General features: G+C 40.3%; 1 protein-coding gene across 1 annotated transcript in view; it reads right to left on the bottom strand.

Moving 5' to 3' along the window:
• The window catches only part of CNTN3 (contactin 3), a 258,496-nt gene that overhangs the window by 101,704 nt on the left and 139,044 nt on the right, over nt 1-17,748 (bottom strand). The window contains exons 7-9 of the mRNA XM_068983112.1: nt 15,348-15,484; nt 13,737-13,866; nt 10,896-11,046 (exon numbers count right to left, since the gene is read on the bottom strand). Of these exons, the coding sequence (XP_068839213.1) occupies nt 10,896-11,046; nt 13,737-13,866; nt 15,348-15,484 (418 nt within the window). The remainder of the gene's footprint in view (nt 1-10,895; nt 11,047-13,736; nt 13,867-15,347; nt 15,485-17,748) is intronic.

Raw genomic sequence — 17,748 nt, 5'->3', positions numbered from 1 at the left:
TCCATCACAAACTCCCGAAGTTCACCCAGACTCGCGTCCATCGAGTCAGTGATACCATCCAGCCATCTCATCCTCTGTCATCCCCTTTTCCTCCTGCCCCCAATCCCTCCCAGCATCAGAGTCTTTTCCAATCAGTCAACTCTTCATATGATGTGGCCAAAGTACTGGAGTTTCAGCTTTAGCATCATTCCTTCCAAAGAAATCCCAGGGCTGATCTCCTTCAGAATGGACTGGCTGGATCTCCTTGCAGTCCAAGGGACTCTCAAGAGTCTCTTCCAACACCACAGTTCAAAAACATCAATTCTTCGGCACTCAGCCTTCTTCACAGTCCAACTCTCACATCCATACATGACCACAGGAAAAACCACAGCCTTGACTAGACGGACCTTAGTCGGCAAACTAGATATAAATATAGACATGTGTTTATGCATGTGTGTGTGTGTGCTTGGTCACTTCAGTCATGTCTGGCTCTTTGCAACCCCATGGATTGTAGCCCACCACGCTCCTCTTCCTATTGGATTCTCCAGGCAAGAAAACTGGAGTGGGCAGCCTTTCCCTTCTCCAGGGGATCTTTCCAACCCAGGAATTGAAGCTGTGTCTCTTATGTCTCCTGTATTGGCAGGCAGGTTCTTTACCGCTAGCATCATCTGAGAATGTATATAGAGGTTTAATGAAAGAACAACTGTCAACAACCCCTAAGCTACGCTAGGGAAAGCTTTCCTATTTATCCTAAGTTTCTTATTCACTGACAAACCCATCATGATTTACCTAAAAACACCAAACAAAACAAAAAACAAAGTACAACCAAAGTAACTAAGTAAGAAATGGATTGAAAACCTTGCCATAAATATGTTACCAAAAAAATTTTTGCCTTATCTTATATTTTTAAATTCATCAGTGAATTCATTTGTCCCCAAGATGAGATCTGAATCTGCATGTATTATGCTGGAACAGCCCATGATTGAACAACCACAATAAATCTATCATTTAAAGTGCTTCCCCAATTTGGCTTAAGGCTGCAGACCAAGAGGGATAGATATGGGGTTTCTGTTGCCAAGTGATGGCTGAGACCCACTCCAATTTCACATGAACTTGGAGAAGATTCAGCTCTGCAACTTGTTCCATAATTGCTTCGAGCAGCTTTTCCCCTAAGCATCAAGGCCCTGGCTTATCAGTGCTGTTGCTGTCCAAAGAGATAAAAGCAAAATCCAAACCACCAGCCCCGGTGCCATACATTGAGTTTTAGTGTTTCCCCAACATTTTTATGTTAAATACTAGTCTCCAATGTGATGGTGTTCAGAGGCAGGGCCTCTAGGAGGGGATTTGGTCATGAGGGTAGAACCTTGATGAACAGGATTAGTGCCCTTATAGACAAGACCGCAGAGAGCTCTCTGGCTCTTTCTGCCTTGTCAAGGAGATAATGAGAAGGCAGATGTCCTTACCAGAATTCAGCCATCCTGGCACCCTGATTCTGGGCTCCCATCCTACAGAACTGTGAGAAATAAATTTCCAGTGTTTAAGCCATCCAGTTTATGGCGTTTTGTTGTAAAATCTCAAACTAAGATACCTGTGAAAAAGTGCAGCACTATGACCCTTGCCTTAAATGTGTTCCTCTTTTTAACTTCATTTTTATACCTGAAAGTTTCCTTATTCACTGAGGAGATGTTAGAAGTACTTCAAATGGGAGGTTCAGGAGGGAGAAGACATATGCAAGCCTATGGTTGATTCATGTTGATGTATGGCAGAAAGCAGCACAATATTGTAGAGCAATTATCCTCCAGTTAAAAATAAAGGCACTTAATAAAACAATTAAAAAAAAAGAAATACATCATACAAAGTAAAAGGTCAGAAGGCTTAAAGGGGCTTCCCTGGTGGCTCAGATGGTGAAGATTCCACCTGCAATGCAGGAAAGCCAGGTTTGACACAGAGGTCAGAGAACCAACATTAATAAACATGAGACAGGGTTGGAGTGACCACCACTTTCCCCCCTTTCCTCTTAAATCATAATCTCAATTTCTCATTGGGCATATTCCCATCCAGGAAAGAAATCTGTATTTCCCAATCTCTATGGTAGCTACATTTGGCTAGGGAACTAACTTTGACAAACTGGGTCAGGGAACTAATTTTCCATGAGGAAAATTGTTGGATGGAACTTCTGGGAAGTTTCTTAAAAGGAAGACCTTGATTTCTACCTTCCTCTCTCCTGTCATCAGGGGATGACACTGGGAAGAATGTCTTTGAGAGGCTGAAGCCATCTAGCAGCCAGCCTGGTTCACGATGGGAAGCTGGAAGCAACAAGATAAAAAAGGTATGTATCTTTGATAAGTGTGGACTCTGGGTAGCCTTAACTGCCAACCTTTCAAGAGACCAACCAATCAATGAGTAGCCCAACCTACCAACAAAAACTACGTCTTTCAGCCACTGCTTCTTCCAATGTTTTATTTATAATGTAGAACAGACTGGTTCCAAAAAGGAAAAGGAGTATGTCAAGACTGTGTATTGTCACCCTGCTTATTTAACTGATATGCAGAGTACATCATGAGAAACGCTGGACTGGAAGAAACACAAGCTGGAATGAAGATTGCCGGGAGAAATATCAATAACCTCAGATATGCAGATGATACCACCCTTATGGCAGAAAGTGAAGAGGAACTAAAAAGCCTCTTGATGAAAGTAAAAGAGGAGAGTGAAAAAGTTGGCTTAAAGCTCAACATTCAGAAAATGAAGATCATAGCATCTGGTCCCATCACTTCATGGGAAATAGATGGGGAAACAGTGGAAACAGTGGCAGACTTTGTTTTTTTGGGCTCCAAAATCACTGCAGATGGTTACTGCAGCCATGAAATTAAAAGATGCTTACTCCTTGGAAGAAAAGTGATGACCAACCTAGATAGCATATTCAAAAGCAGAGACATTACTTTGCCGACTAAGGTCCGTCTAGTCAAGGCTATGGTTTTTCCAGTCGTCATGTATGGATGTGAGAGTTGGACTGTGAAGAAGGCTGAGTGCCGAAGAATTGATGCTTTTGAACTGTGGTGTTGGAAAAGACTCTTGAGAGTCCCTTGGACTGCAAGGAGATACAACCAGTCCATTCTGAAGGAGATCAGCTCTGGGATTTCTTTGGAAGGAATGATGCTGAAGCTGAAACTCCAGTACTTTGGCCACCTCATGCGAAGAGTTGACTCATTGAAGACTTTGATGCTGGGAGGGATTGGGGGCAGGAGGAGAAGGGGACGACAGAGGATGAGATGGCTGGATGGCATCACTGACTTGATGGACGTGAGTGTGCGTGAACTCCGGGAGTTGGTGATGGACAGGGAGGCCTGGCGTGCTGTGATTCATGGGGTCGCAAAGAGTCGGACACGACTGAGCGACTGAACTGAACTGACTGAGCCTCATTGGTCCGTATAGTAAAAGCTATAGTTTTTCCAGTAGTCATGTACAGATGTCAGAGTTGGACCATAAAGGAGGCTGGCACCCAAGAACTGAGGTTTTTGAACTGTGCTGCTGGAGAAGACTTTTGACAGCGAAGAGATCAAACCAGTCAATCCTAAAGGAAATCAACCCTGAATATTCATTGGAAGGACTGATGCTGAAGCTGAAGCTCCAATACCCTTTGGCTACTTGATGAGAAGAACCGTTTGTCTGGAAAAGACCCTGATACTGGGAAAGTATGAGGGCAGGGGCAGGGGGTGACAGAAGATGAGATGGTTGGATGGCATCACTGATTCAATGGATGTGAGTTTGAGCAAACTCAGGGAGACAGTCAAGGACAGGGAAGCCTGGTGTGCTGCAGCTCACAGGGTTGCAAAGAGTCAGACATGACTTAGCAACTGAACAATGCTAACAACAACCACTACCCCATTCCTATTGATCAGTGTATCTACAGACAGTGGATACCATGGTAAATGCTTACTTTATAGCAACTGTATAAGGTGGGAGTTTATCTTTCAGTGTCATATCTTTTTGCCTTTTCATACTGTTCATGGGGTTCTCAAGGCAAGAATATTGAAGTGGTTTGCCATTCCCCTCTCCAGTGGACCACATTTTGTCAGAACTCTCCACCATGACCCGTCAGTCTTGGGTGGCCCTACATGGCATGGCTTGTAGTTTCATTGAGTTAGACAAGGCTGTAGTTCTAGTTTGATTAGTTTTCTGGGATTGTGGTTTTCATTCTGTCTGCCCTCTGAAAGATAAGGGTAAGAGGCTTTATGGAAGCTTCGTGATGGGAGAGACTGACTGTGGGGGAAACTGGGTCTTGTTCTGATAGGTGGGGCCATGTTCAGTAAATATTTAATCTATTGATGTGCAGGGCTGTGTTCCCTCCCTGTTGTTTGATGTGAGACCAAGCTATGGAAGGAGTAATGAAGATAATGGTCACCTCCTTCAAAAGGTCTTGTGCACCCACGGTTGTATTCAGCACTCCTGACCGTGCAGTAAGCCACGGTCAACCCATGCCTCCACCGGAGACACCTGGACACTCACAGGCAAGTCTGGGTCAGTCTCTTGTGGGGTCACTGCTCCTTTTTTCTGGGTCCTGGTGCACACAAGGTTTTGTTTGTGCCCTCCAAGTCTGTCTCCCCAGTCCTGCATAAGTTCTGTAATCAAATCCCACTGGCCTCCAAAGTCAAATTCCCTGGGGGCATTCTTAGTCCCTTTGCCAGATCCCCAGGATGGGAAATCTGTGGTGGGTCCTAGAACTTTCTTAACAGTGTGAGAATTTATTTGGTATAATTGTTCTGCAGTTTGTGGGTCATCTGCTCGGTGGCTCTATGGTGGGGTTAATAGTGACCTCCTCCAGGAAGGCCTATGCCACATGCTGTGTGACCCAGGTCTGCAGCGCCCAGGGCCCCTGACCCTGGGACAGGCCACTGTTGAACCATGCCTCCACTGGAGATACTGACACACTCAAAGGCAGGTCTGGCTCAGTCTCTGTGGGGTCTTTGGGACCTGGCACACACAAGGTTTTGTTTGAACCCTCCAAGTGTATCTGGCGGGTAAGGGGTTTGATTCTAAACATGATTGTGCCCGTTCTATCGTCTTGTGGGGCTTCTCCTTTGCCCTTGGACATACTTTTTTTTTTTTTTTTGGTTGGTATTCAACATTCCCCTGTTGATGGTTGTTCAGCAGCAACTTGTAATTTAGGAGTTCTCACAGGAGAAGATGAACGTATGTCCTTCTATTACGCCATCTTGCTCCCAATATGAAAAGGCAAAAAAATATGACACTGAAAGGTGAACTTCCCATCTGGGTAGGTGCCCAGTATACTACTGGAGAAGACTGGAAATAACTCCAGAAAGAAGGAAGAGACAGGGCCAAAGTGAAAACAATACCCAGTTGTGGATGTGACTGGTGATGGAAATAAATTCCAGTGCTGTAAAGAACGATACTGCATAGGAACCTGGAATGTTAGGTCCATGAATCAAGACAAACAGGAAGTGGTCAAACAGGAGACGGCAAAAGTGAACATCAACGTTTTAGGAATCAGTGAACTAAAATGGATTGGGATGGGCGAATTTAATTGAGATGACCATTTTATCTACTACTGAGGACAAGAATCTCTTAGAAAAAATAGAGTCGCTTTCATAGTCAACAAAAGAGTCCAAAATGCAGTACTTGGGTACAATCTCAAAAATGACAGAATGATCTCTGCTTGTTTCCGAGGCAAACTATTCAGTATCACAGTAATCCAAGTCTATGCTCCAACCACTACTGCCCAAGAAGTTGAAGTTGAAATGTTCTATGAACACCTACAAGAACTAGAACTAACACTCAAAAGAGAAGTCCTTTTCATCATAGGGGACTGGAATGCAAAAGTAGGAAGTCAAGAGATACCTGGAGTAACAGGCAAATCTGGCTTTAGAGTACAGAATGAAGCAGGACCAAGGATAACAGAGTTTTGCCAAGAGAATGCTCTGGTCATAGCAACCCTCTTTCAACAACACAGGAGAAGACTCTACACATGGACATCAGGTTGATCATATTCTTTGCAGCCAAAGATGGAGAGGCTCTATACAGTGAGCCAAAACAAGACCAGGAGTTGACTGTGGCTCAGATCATGAAGTCCTATTGCCTAATTCAGACTTAAATTGAAGGAAGTAGGGGAAAAGGGAAGATATACCCATCTGAATGTGAGTTTCAAAGAATAACAAGGCGAGATAAGAAAGCTTTCCTCAGTGATCAGTGCAAAGAAATAGAGAAAAACATTAGAATGGGAAAGACTAGAGATCTCTTCAAGAAAATTAGAGATACCAAGGGGACATTTCATGCAAAGATGGGCACAATTAAGGTCAGAAATTGTTGGACCTAACAGAAGCAGAAGATATTAAGAAGAGATGGCAAGAATACACAGAAGAACTATACAAAAAAGATTTTCATGACCCAGATAACCATAATGGTGTGATCACTCACCTAGAGCCAGACATCCTGGAATGGGAAATCAAGTGGGCCTTAGGTAATTATCACTATGAACAAAGCTAGTGGAGGTGATGGAGTTCCAGTTGAACTATTTCAAATCCTAAAAGATGATGCTGTGAAAGTGCTACACTCAATATGCCAGCAAATCTGGAAAACTCAGCAGTGGCCACAGGACTGGAAAAGGCCAGTTTTCATTCCAATCCCAAAGAAAGGCAATGCCAAAGAATTGTCAAACTACCTCACAATTGCACTCATCTCACACGCTAACAAAGTAATACTCAAAATTCTCCAAGCCAGACTTCAACAGTTCATGAACTGAGAACTTCCAGATGTTCAAGCTGGATTTAGAAAAGGCAGAGGAACCAGAGATCAAATTGCCAACATCCACTGGAGCTTTGAAAAAGCAAGAAAGTTCCAGAAAAACATCCTATTTCTGCTTTATTAACTACGCCAAAGCCTTTGACTGTGTGGATCACAACAAACTGTAGAAAATTTTTCAAGAGATGGGAATACCAGATCACCTTACCTTCCTCCTGAGCAATTTGTATGTAAGTCAAGAAACAACAATTAGAACCAGAGATGAAACAATAGACTGTTTCCATATCATGAAAGGAGTATATCAAAGCTGTATACTGTCACCCTGCTTATTTAATTTATATGCAGAGTATATCATGTGAGATCTGGGCTGGATGAAGCACAAGCTGGAATCAAGATTGCCGAGAGAAATATCAATAACCTCAGATATGCAGATGACACCACCCTTATGGCAGAAAGCAGAGAAGAACTAAAGGGCCTCTTGATGAAAATGAAAGAAGAGAGTGAAAAAGCTGGCTTAAAACTCAACATTCAGAAAACGAAGATCATGGCATCCGGTCCCATCACTTCCATGGCAAATAGATGGGAAACAATGGAAACACTGGGCTCCCAAATTACTGCAGATGGTAACTGCCACCATGAAATTAAAAGACACTTGCTCCTTAGAAGTAAAGCTATGACCAACCTTGACAGCATATTAAAAATCAGAGATCTTATTTTGCTGACAAAGACCCATCTAGTCAAAGCTATGTTTTTTCCAGTAGTCATGTATGTATGTGAGAGCTGGACTATAAAGAAAGCTGAGCACTGAAGAATGGATGCTTCTGAACTGTGGTGTTGGAGAGTCCCTTGGACTGCAAGGAGATCAAACCAGTCAATCCTAAAGGAAATCAATTCTGAGTATTCATTGGAAGTACTGATGCTGAAGCTGAAACTCCAAAACTTTGCCCACCTGATGGGAAGAACTGACTGATTGGAAAATACCCTGATGCTGGGAAAGATTGAAGGCAGGAGCAGAAGGGGATGATAGAGGATAAGATATTGGATGGCATCATCAACTCGATGGACATGAGTTTGAGCAAGCTCTGGGAGTTGGTGATTGACAGGGTAGCCTGGCATACTGTAGTCAATGGGGTCATGAAAAGTCAGACATGGCTGAGTAACTGAACTGAAGGTAGGAATTATTATCTCTCTCTTATGTATGAGGATATTAATGTTTATAGGTATTAGAGAAGTGACCTAATGATACTAATGTAGCAAGTGGCCAAGTGAGAAATACCAGGTGTGATTCTAGACCTTTTTTTTTTTTTTCCTTTTTTTTTTTTATTAAATTTTAAAATCTTTAATTCTTACATGTGTTCCCAAACATGAAACCCCCTCCCACCTCCCTCCCCATAACATCTCTGTGGGTGATTCTAGACCTTAAATTTTTTTGGTGCATCATCCCATCATTATGCAAATTGAAAGTTGCTCAGTCATCTCCAACTCCTGGGACCCCATGGACTATAGAGTCCATGGAATTCTCCAGGCCAGAATACTGGAGTGGGTACCCATTCCCTTTTCCGGGGGATCTTCCCAACCCAGGGATCAAACTGCTTTGTAGTTGGATTATTTACCAGTTGAGCCACAAGGGTAGCCCACCATTCTCTAAAGTGGGAGTAAATCTCTCCTGTGTGCCTTCAGCTAAACCTGCTAATCTTTTGTCCTCTTTTAACATTAAGATTAAAACCTCTGCCTACTATAGGCACTACTGTGAGAACAAGTGTGTTTATTATTGTGCACAGCATTTAAGTCCTTGGAACATAATTACTATTTAATTTATGTATACAATTAGAAGTCCTTAAAATGTTTTCAACAACAAAAATGTCACCATTTATACAGAAAGGTTTAACTTGCAGCATTGTAAAAATTAAATCGTTTGTATCTTGACCTGTTTAAACTGGCTTGGACAACTAAATTCAAAATCACGAATTACTTTTCTGTTCCAGAAATCTATTCTGTACTGCCTAGCACTTGGTTAGATTGTGTTTCCTAACGGCTCAGTTCACAATTTTGCCTTGTCATCCTGCTGTGGCTGCCTGAGGCATAAAGTATCATATAGTCCCCCACAAAGCATCATAGAAACAGCAGATTGTGGTATCCTAACCAACTCACAAAAATAACTTTGGGACTCTAATCTAAAAGCAGTTCAACCTGGCTGTCTGCAGGAAGCCTTAGCAGTTTTGGAAAAGTAAATTTACATTTCTTGGTCTGAGAAATTGCTTTCTTGTTTTCCTCCATCTCCAAAAAGAATAATTTGGACCCCATGACTTCAAAGGCTGAGACCACCTCTCAGATTCTGTGTTTTCTATACACAATGTTGCCCTGAAAACGCTTCATGGTTATGCCCTAGCTATGGAATTCACTCTGGCTATGTGACTTTAGGCAAATTACATAATTCCTCTAAGCTTTAGTTGTTTCATTAGTGACAAGGAGATAATAATATGATATAAATAGCACAGAGCTGCAGAAATATTTAAAGGAAATAATACGTGCGGCATTCTGTATCAGTTTCCTTTTTCTCCAGTTACAAGGTACTATAAACTTAGTGGCCTAAAACAACACACATGTATTATATTATAGTTCTGGAGGTCAGAGGTCCAGTATGGGTCACAACGGGCAAAAATCAAGGTGTTGTTAGTGTTGTGCTACTTTTTGCTGTCATCGTTGTTGTTCAATCAATAAGTCATGTCAGACCCTTGCGACCCCACAGACTGTAGCCTGCCAGGCTCCTCCGTCCCTGGGATTTCCAAAGGCAAGAATACCGAAGTGTGTTGCCTTTCCTCTTCCAGGGGATCTCCAACCCCACCCCACACCCAGCCCCTGCCATCCCCCAGGGATCAAATGAATGTCTTCTGCATTGGGAGGTGGATTCTTTACCACTGAGCCACTTGGGAAGCTCTGTGTTACTCTGGAAGGTTCGGAAATCATTTTCTGCTCCTTCACATTGTTGGAAGAATTCACTTCATTAAAGTTGTGGGACTGATATCCCTATTTCCTTGCTGACTGTCAACTGAGGATTTTCCATTTGATAGAGGAATCTGGAATTCCTTTGTACATTGGCCCCCTCCCACCATCTTCAAAGTCAGCAGTCTCAATTAGGGTCTCCCTCATGCTGGAAATCTCTCCTGCACCTCCCTTCATTATCATACATTTCTTTCAAACACTTCTGCTATCTTCTTCCCCTTTCAAGTGCCCAACCAGAGGATCCAAGATAATCTCCCCATTTTAAGTTGTTGGCAACCTTAATTTCACCTTTAACTTTCATTATCTTTTGTCATGTGACATAATATAATCAAATTCTCCAGAAGAAGGACATGGACATGTTTGCGGCTATCATTCCACTTATCAGAAGCTTTCAGCACAAGGTTCCAAGAGGTAGTAAGTACTCAATCAATAATAACAATACCCAATACTTATGTTTACTCTCTGCCAGGTTCTGACCTAAGTGCTGTATAGATATTTATGGGTTTTATCCACATACCAACGCTCATAATGTGATCTATGTGCTAATTCTATTAATTAACAAATGAGGACTCAAAATACACTAGAGTAAGTCACTTCCTTGATCTGGTAAAAGAATACAGATTGGAACCTGACAGTCTTGCTCCAAAATCTGTGCTTTTAACTAAGCCCTATTCTGCTTCTTCATTTTAAATGTTATCATAGAAGTCAGGAAATCAAGAGAGCCTTTGCTTAAACTAATACCCATAAAATTACTTCAACATAGGGCAACAAGATTGATATTCATCGGGCGTATGCTGCCATCTTCTATTTTCTTTGCCCTGAGATGTTGGGCCACCAGGAGCTGAGAGAGAGCCTGGGTCCAGGGCCTGCATTCTTTTGTCATTCCAGTTTTGAGTCTTACCAGTCAAATGGGGAAGAAACTCATTTCTAAAATACTCTGTGTTGGAAGAGGTGAGGTACATCTGTTTTTGTATTTCAAAACCTGATTAGTATCATCTCAAGAGTATTACAAACAAAAATACTGCTATTGTGGTTCCTGAACACCTCACATTTTATTGAAATGCTACTGTACTTCATTTCATGTTGAAAGCCTCCTTCAGCATTGCTATGGAAAGCAAGAAGCAGGTAAATCACCACCTTTATGGGCAACAGAATACCTTTCACTTTCCTGAACGATCACCTCTCCTTTCTTCCAGGAGGAGAGTGCCCTGGGGGAAGCTCTGGGTTTACAATCCAAGTTGACCTCACTGCCCACCTGCACCTGAATCAACTTTTTCATTGGAGTCTTTGAAAAATCTGGAGCAGAAGCTGAAAAAGAGGAAAGAATATGAATTTGATTTTATTTCTTTAAATTCCCATAAATTCCAAAGGTTGACTTTATAATGATTTTTTTAAAGGTTCTTGACAGGTGAGCTATTACTACTTGATTTATTTGACTGACTGGGGACCACTTACAAGATGTTTTCAATGCTCAAAAGCTAATCCTACTATTGTGTTTTCTGGCAAGTCCTAATTCTTGAGACAGTTACTTTATATGAAAATTTTAAGTTTACCATGAGCTTTTAAAACAGCTCAGTCACAAATTTAATAACACTAAAAACATTTATCATAGAATGTTCTTGAAAGTTCCATAAAGATAACAGGGTCAGTCTCTCTCGTGACTTCAAAGACAGTGTGTGGTGCAGTGCCTGACAGTCAGTGGGTACTCAGCAATGTTTATTGAGTAAAGGCTGAGTGCTGAACACTTATTCTCTTGTATAAATATTATCAAGATCTATTATAAACATTATTAAGATCTATTATAAAATTTTCATGTGGTTAGCTTTAACTTCAAAGTTGGAGAAGTATAACATGCATTATTACACTATGTTACAATATTCCATTAAATACTATCATATGTAGAAAACACGTTTGCTAATAATGCATGGAATGCTGATTTTGAAACAATGTCTCTGAACATTCAAGAGACAAAATGATATATCATTTGAAGGAAAGTATATGTTAATCAGAAAATCATCTTCCTTTTACTGCAAATGTGGAAAAAAGTTAAGAACTCAGTGCATTTCTATAAATATCTAATCTTCTTTCCTATGGCATATCCCAGTGAATATAATTTATTTTTTAATAACTGGATATCATACAATGAATTATATGATACCTATATGTGATTGCAGATAAAGAAGATATGTTATCTTGGAGGTTGCTGGCCTTAAAAATTAAGATTCTAAGAGAATGCTGCTGCTGCTGCTGCTGCTGTCGCTTCAGTCATGTCAGACTCTGTGTGACCCCATAGACGGCAGGCTCCTCCATCCCTGGGATTCTCCAGGCAAGAACACTGGAGTGGGTTGCCATTTCCTTCTCCAATGCATGAAAGTGAAAAGTGAAAGTGAAGTCGCTCAGTCGTGTCTGACTCTTCACAACCCCATGGACTGCAGCCCACCAGGCTCCTCCGTCCATGGGATTTTCCAGATAAGAGTACTGGAGTGGGCTGCCATTGCCTTCTCCAAGTCTAAGAGAATAATTTTTACTAAAACAAGCCAAAAATATCTTTATATATTAGTATAATCTCTTTCCAAACATAGGTCATATTTTTTTCCCATACAAAAACCCCATGCAACACTAGGCAGAGATTGATTTGGTTTAAGATGAATCAACTATGGTTTATAAGACTAATTAAGAGTACAGCAGGCTTCAACGTCAGATATGTGCACATTTCACCTCCTGTCTGTTGTAATACCATATGTCTCTGTCATGGATAATGCCAGCCAGATTTTCAGGTGATAATCTGCTCTTCCCAAGCTTTAGTCTTCTTGGTACAGATGATGTGTTTCTAACTTCCAGGCACAAAGAGACACCTGTTTTCCTTAAACCAGTGTTTTTCCATGAAACATATGACATTTTGGCTATCATGGGCACTGAAGGACATTGAGCAGTCTCTCTGGCATCTGTCTGCAAGATGCCAGGAGCATATGCAGGCTCCATCCTTTGCTATCATACCCTTACACTGTGGCAGCCAAAAATGTCTCCAGACATTTCCCACTATTTCCAGGGTGCAAAACCATCCCCAATAGGGAAGCACTGCGTTAGATCAATCAGGACTGTGACTTGCACTTAAGCAATTAAGAAAGCTATCCTTCTTTCACTAGATTGACTCTGATAGTGAAAATTGAATGTCCTGGGGATCATCATATGAGGCCTGAGAGTGGTGATGATGTTAGAACCCTGAGTCAAATCAAACTGAAATCCAAATTCTCTATTTTAATTACAATGAACAATAAATTTCCCCACTCCCCTTCTCTTTCCCTCTTTCCCACCCTCTTCCTTGTTCTCTTCCCTCCTCCTTCCCTCCTACCCTTTCTTTCTTCCTCCTCTCTTTCTTTCCTATCTATACTATATGTTATGCCCTGACAATTTTGGTTGGACTTGAAGTCATTTGCACCTTACAGTGTCTTTTCTGGACAATGGGCCTAAACATAACCTTTTCTTTCTTCTCTTATACTTGAAGTACAAGAGAAACATAATTCGTAATTTCAAGTAGTTGAGCCTCGGTTAGTTAAAGCTCTGGTGTGCCCCAAACGTGAAGCTTCCAGCAGAGTTATTAAAGACAAAGACAACAACTCCTTTTGGATCAATAAACCATTGATTTGAATTTTGATATTTACTTTTATGGACCAGCAACTGAGAACACCAGAGTCACTTATTCTCCTAAAAGGTACTAATTAGTTCATTCTATTGGTGCTGGATAAGGATGTGTTAGCTCAACACTCTCTCCCTATTGTTTCTCTACTTCCAACTTTGGGTTTAATTCTGGCCGTAATTGCTGCTTTTCCTTAGAAATCACTAAACTGTATGCCTCGATTAAAAACTCTGCATGATTCTGCTGCGATACTGAAAAGGTTATTAGATGTGGGAATCTAATATGAAAGGTAAATATTTCTGCTTCTGGCAAAAATGGAGGATTTAAGAAAAATAAATTAAGATGAGAAAGTTGGTCTTACCCATGACCTTGAGCTCAGCACTAGAATAGACGAGACCATGTTTGTTCTCTGCTATGCACTGGAACATGCCAGAATCGGTCACATTTAGGTTTGATATTGTAAGGGCACCATTTTCTATCTGTATTCTCTCCTAGACAATAATAAAAATGCCTTGCATATAAATGTATATACCATTTTAGATGAAAAATGATAACCACTGAATATTATTTCAATCATGCAACAGTGTCCTTAATTTCCCTCATAGTATTAGGCAATCTGACCTGAAATTTAAATGATTCCCTTATTTGAAATGCTGAGAATGACTTAACAGCTAGACATTAAAAATACTCATAAATCTACTGCAGTCAAAAAGTATATAAGTAAAATAAATAACAAAGCATAAATGGAAAATATTGCAACTATTTCATTTTTTCCTATGGATAAAGTTGCAGATTTTAAGAAATGTACCAGGTTTCCAACCCATGAACTGGAAAGGTTTTCACCAGTTTTTAAAGATGGTAACGATAACCCTGTATGCGAGACAGCAAAAGAGACACAGATGCATAGAACAGACTTTTGGACCCTGTGGGAGAGGGAGAGGGTGAAATGATTTGGGAGAATGGCATTGAAACATGTACAATATCATGTAAGAAATGAATCACCAGTCTAGGTTCGATGCAGGATACAGGATGCTTGGGGCTGGTGCACTGGGATGACCCAGAGAAATGGTATGGGGAGGGATGTGGGAGGGGGGTTCAGGATGGGGAACTCATGTACACCTGTGGCGGATTCATGTTGATGTATGGCAAAACCAATACAGTATTGTAAAGTAAAAGAAAGTAAAATTTTAAAAAAATTTAAAAATAAATAAAAATAAAATCATGCAAATTGAAGACATAATAAATTCTGTGTATTAAAAAGGGTGCTGGAAAACATATATCTATTTAAGGTTTGTAGGTATTATGAATGGTTATGTGGAGAAATCCGAAGGAACATAAGTGACTTAGTGCAACAATTTTTAAAAAGAGCAAAAATTACGTGGCTTGAGAAGTGACTGAGAAAATACTCATGTAACAAGGTAAGGATATAATTGATACACTTATTCTCCAGAGGCCAGCCATGTTATCAAACAGGAAAAATGGAAATCACATTCTATGTATGATTAAAATAAAGCCTTCTCTAATTTCAAAATGAAAAAAAATAGTGCAGTGGACCTTTGAACAACAAAGTTTGAACTATGGGGGGGGTCCACTTACTTGCATACTTTTTCATTGAAAACTGCAAATACTACAGGACCTCACAGTCCCTGGTTGGTTGCGTCCATGGATCAGGGACACAGAGAACTGATTATAAATTATACAAGAGCATTGTTCATAGGTTGACTTTATGTCATGAACTAAATTCATAAAATAATCTTTCTCCAATGAAATTCAATACTGAAAATATTTCCTCCTTGGAAGACTGGGTACTTGATTTTATCCTTTTTTCCCTTGCACCACTTCTCAGATGAATGTGATAAAAACTCTTCAGATGAATGTGTGCAAACTCACCAGTTTACTCTGGCAGTTGGTACCAGAAAAGGCATTTATACAAAGTGGGAAAAAGGCGTATTAACCAGGCACATGACCTTACCTCAAGCACAAGGGCTTCTCCATTTTTCAACCATCGGTAGGAAGGTTTGGGCTTACCACTAGCCCGACATTCCCAGTAAAGACTGTCCTCCACTGCTAATTCTACATCTTTTATGAGTTGAACCCAATGAGGCTTTGCTGCAATGAAAAAAAAAAAATTCAAACCACTCCACAAAAAAAAACAAATACTTTATCCACATAAATATAAGTGGATATGGCTATGAGCAATAATAGATTAATGTAAACTAATGTAATGTAAGTGGCTAAATTGTATTTAATTCACTAGGTATTTACTAAGTGGGTATGTGAAACATTTCCAGATTTGAGAATGGATGCTACAACCTGCCCTTTCCTGAATCAAATTCATTATGCTTTCTGTTTTCAAAATTCTGGGCACTGTATTACGTTCTTCAGATATCAGCAGAAAAATGCAGGTACACAAACTATATAGATTTTCTTGTCCAAGTACATTTTTGAATTATGAGCTCACAACTGATGACAACTTAATATGTGAATGACAGCAGATACCAGTCTTAATTATTCACTAAAAATCAGCATCAACAGAAGAGAAACTTGTACAGCAGAAGAAAAAAAAATATTTCCTTCAAGTTAGAAATAACTCTTAATTAAATACAAACCAGTGAACATCTTATGAACCTCTGTGCAAATTAAAATGAAAGCAGGGAAAGATGGATAAATTCGTTCAATTTGAATCAAATGATTTTTTATGAAAAAGAAGCAACTCATGCAACCTTAAATTATATATGCAAATCAGTTGCAGCAAGTGGATTTATCATTTTTACTTACATTTTGAAGACACTTGGGAAGTCCTTTTACAGATGAAAGCAACATACCACTCACAATGAAAGTCACTCAACATTCAAAGTATATTCAGCCAAATCTCAGTCTATGTTTTAGCTCTGAGACTAGGAGGTGAGATGTCTTCCCAGTTTCACATTGCATTATACATGTGATGTGTACTTCGGGGTTCACATTTGCATCCTCCATATGAAGAAAGACTTTATCTATTTCTATTTAATTTCAACCATGGGAAGATTTGTCTTTCTGTTTATATCTCATAAAATTGCCTTTTCTATAAATGAAACTGAAACTATAGCTATTCAGCTTTTAGAGAAAATGTACCCATCGAAGTTTTACCTTATTTTGTCTTTTTATAAAATATAAACGACTTGCCCAATCTGAAGGATAATTCAGTCCCAAATCACTCCTCTCTACTCTATATTGGAACACACTGTCTTCTTTCAGGAATTAATCAGCCTAGGTGGGATGAGACGACAATAGACTCACATATGATCCCTTGACTGAGGCTCAAGTTTCTAGTAAAATTTTCCACTGGCTTCTCATGGTACTGTTCTTCAAATGGAAAGATAATTTGCTGGACTAAGCAAATCCTAAGATTGCAATAGCCGCATAATGTGATTTATCCCTTATTCCATCATATGAGATTCAAATATTCTACTGGACCATTTTTTACATGAAATATCAGTGCAGATAATCAGAGAACTGCAAGGCATTTATTGAATATACTAGACTTCAGACAGAATTTTAAAGTAACTTTCATGAAACTTTCTAATTGATTTCTGATTTCTTTTTTTTAATTGAGATTTTTTTTTCATTTTATTTTTTGCCTACACTGCACTGCATATGGTATCTTAGTTTTCTGATGAGGGATCAAAGCTGTGACCCCTGCAATGAAAGTGCAGAGTCCTAATCACTGGACCGCCAGGAGTTCCCTCTAATTTATTTCTTAGGTACATATGAAAATGGACTAAAGCAACCATCTGCCTCATTTACTAAGTATAGCGGATGATGTTTGTTGTCTATTGTGTATCCATTTTCTCTCTTCTTTATTCCTAAGATGCCCTCGTTTTTTATTGAATTATCTTCTCTTCTACAAAATCGAGGGAAACCTGACCATATTCTGTGTTCCAAAAAAGGCTGGTAAGTTGTTTAAGCCAATTCGCCTTGTTAGTGATTGGTTACCCACTCCAGTACTCTTGCCTGGAAAATCCCATGGACGGAGAAGCCTGGTATGCTGTGGTCCAGGGAGTCGCTAAGAGTCGGACACGACTGAGCGACTTCACTTTCACTTTTCACTTTCATGCATTGGAGAAGGAAATGGCAACCCACTCCAGTGTTCTTGCCTGGAGAATCCCAGGGACGGGGGAGCCTGGGGGGCTGCCGTCTATGGGGTCGCACAGAGTCGGACACGACTGAAGCAACTTAGCAGCAGCAGCAGCAGTGATTGGTTTAGGAATGAACACGCAGCCAATAAGATCTGAGAAGTGAGCTGCAAGATGTTTTACAGAAAGGAAGCATGCACAAGAACTAATGTGCTGGTCACTGCTGGTAGCCATTCCATGACTGTCAGGGAATCAACA

This window comes from Capricornis sumatraensis, chromosome 10, assembly GCF_032405125.1.
Source record: "Capricornis sumatraensis isolate serow.1 chromosome 10, serow.2, whole genome shotgun sequence".
Taxonomy (NCBI): Eukaryota; Metazoa; Chordata; class Mammalia; order Artiodactyla; family Bovidae; genus Capricornis; species Capricornis sumatraensis.
Note: the sequence above shows the minus strand (reverse complement) of the source record. Positions and strands in the feature narration are given on the sequence as shown.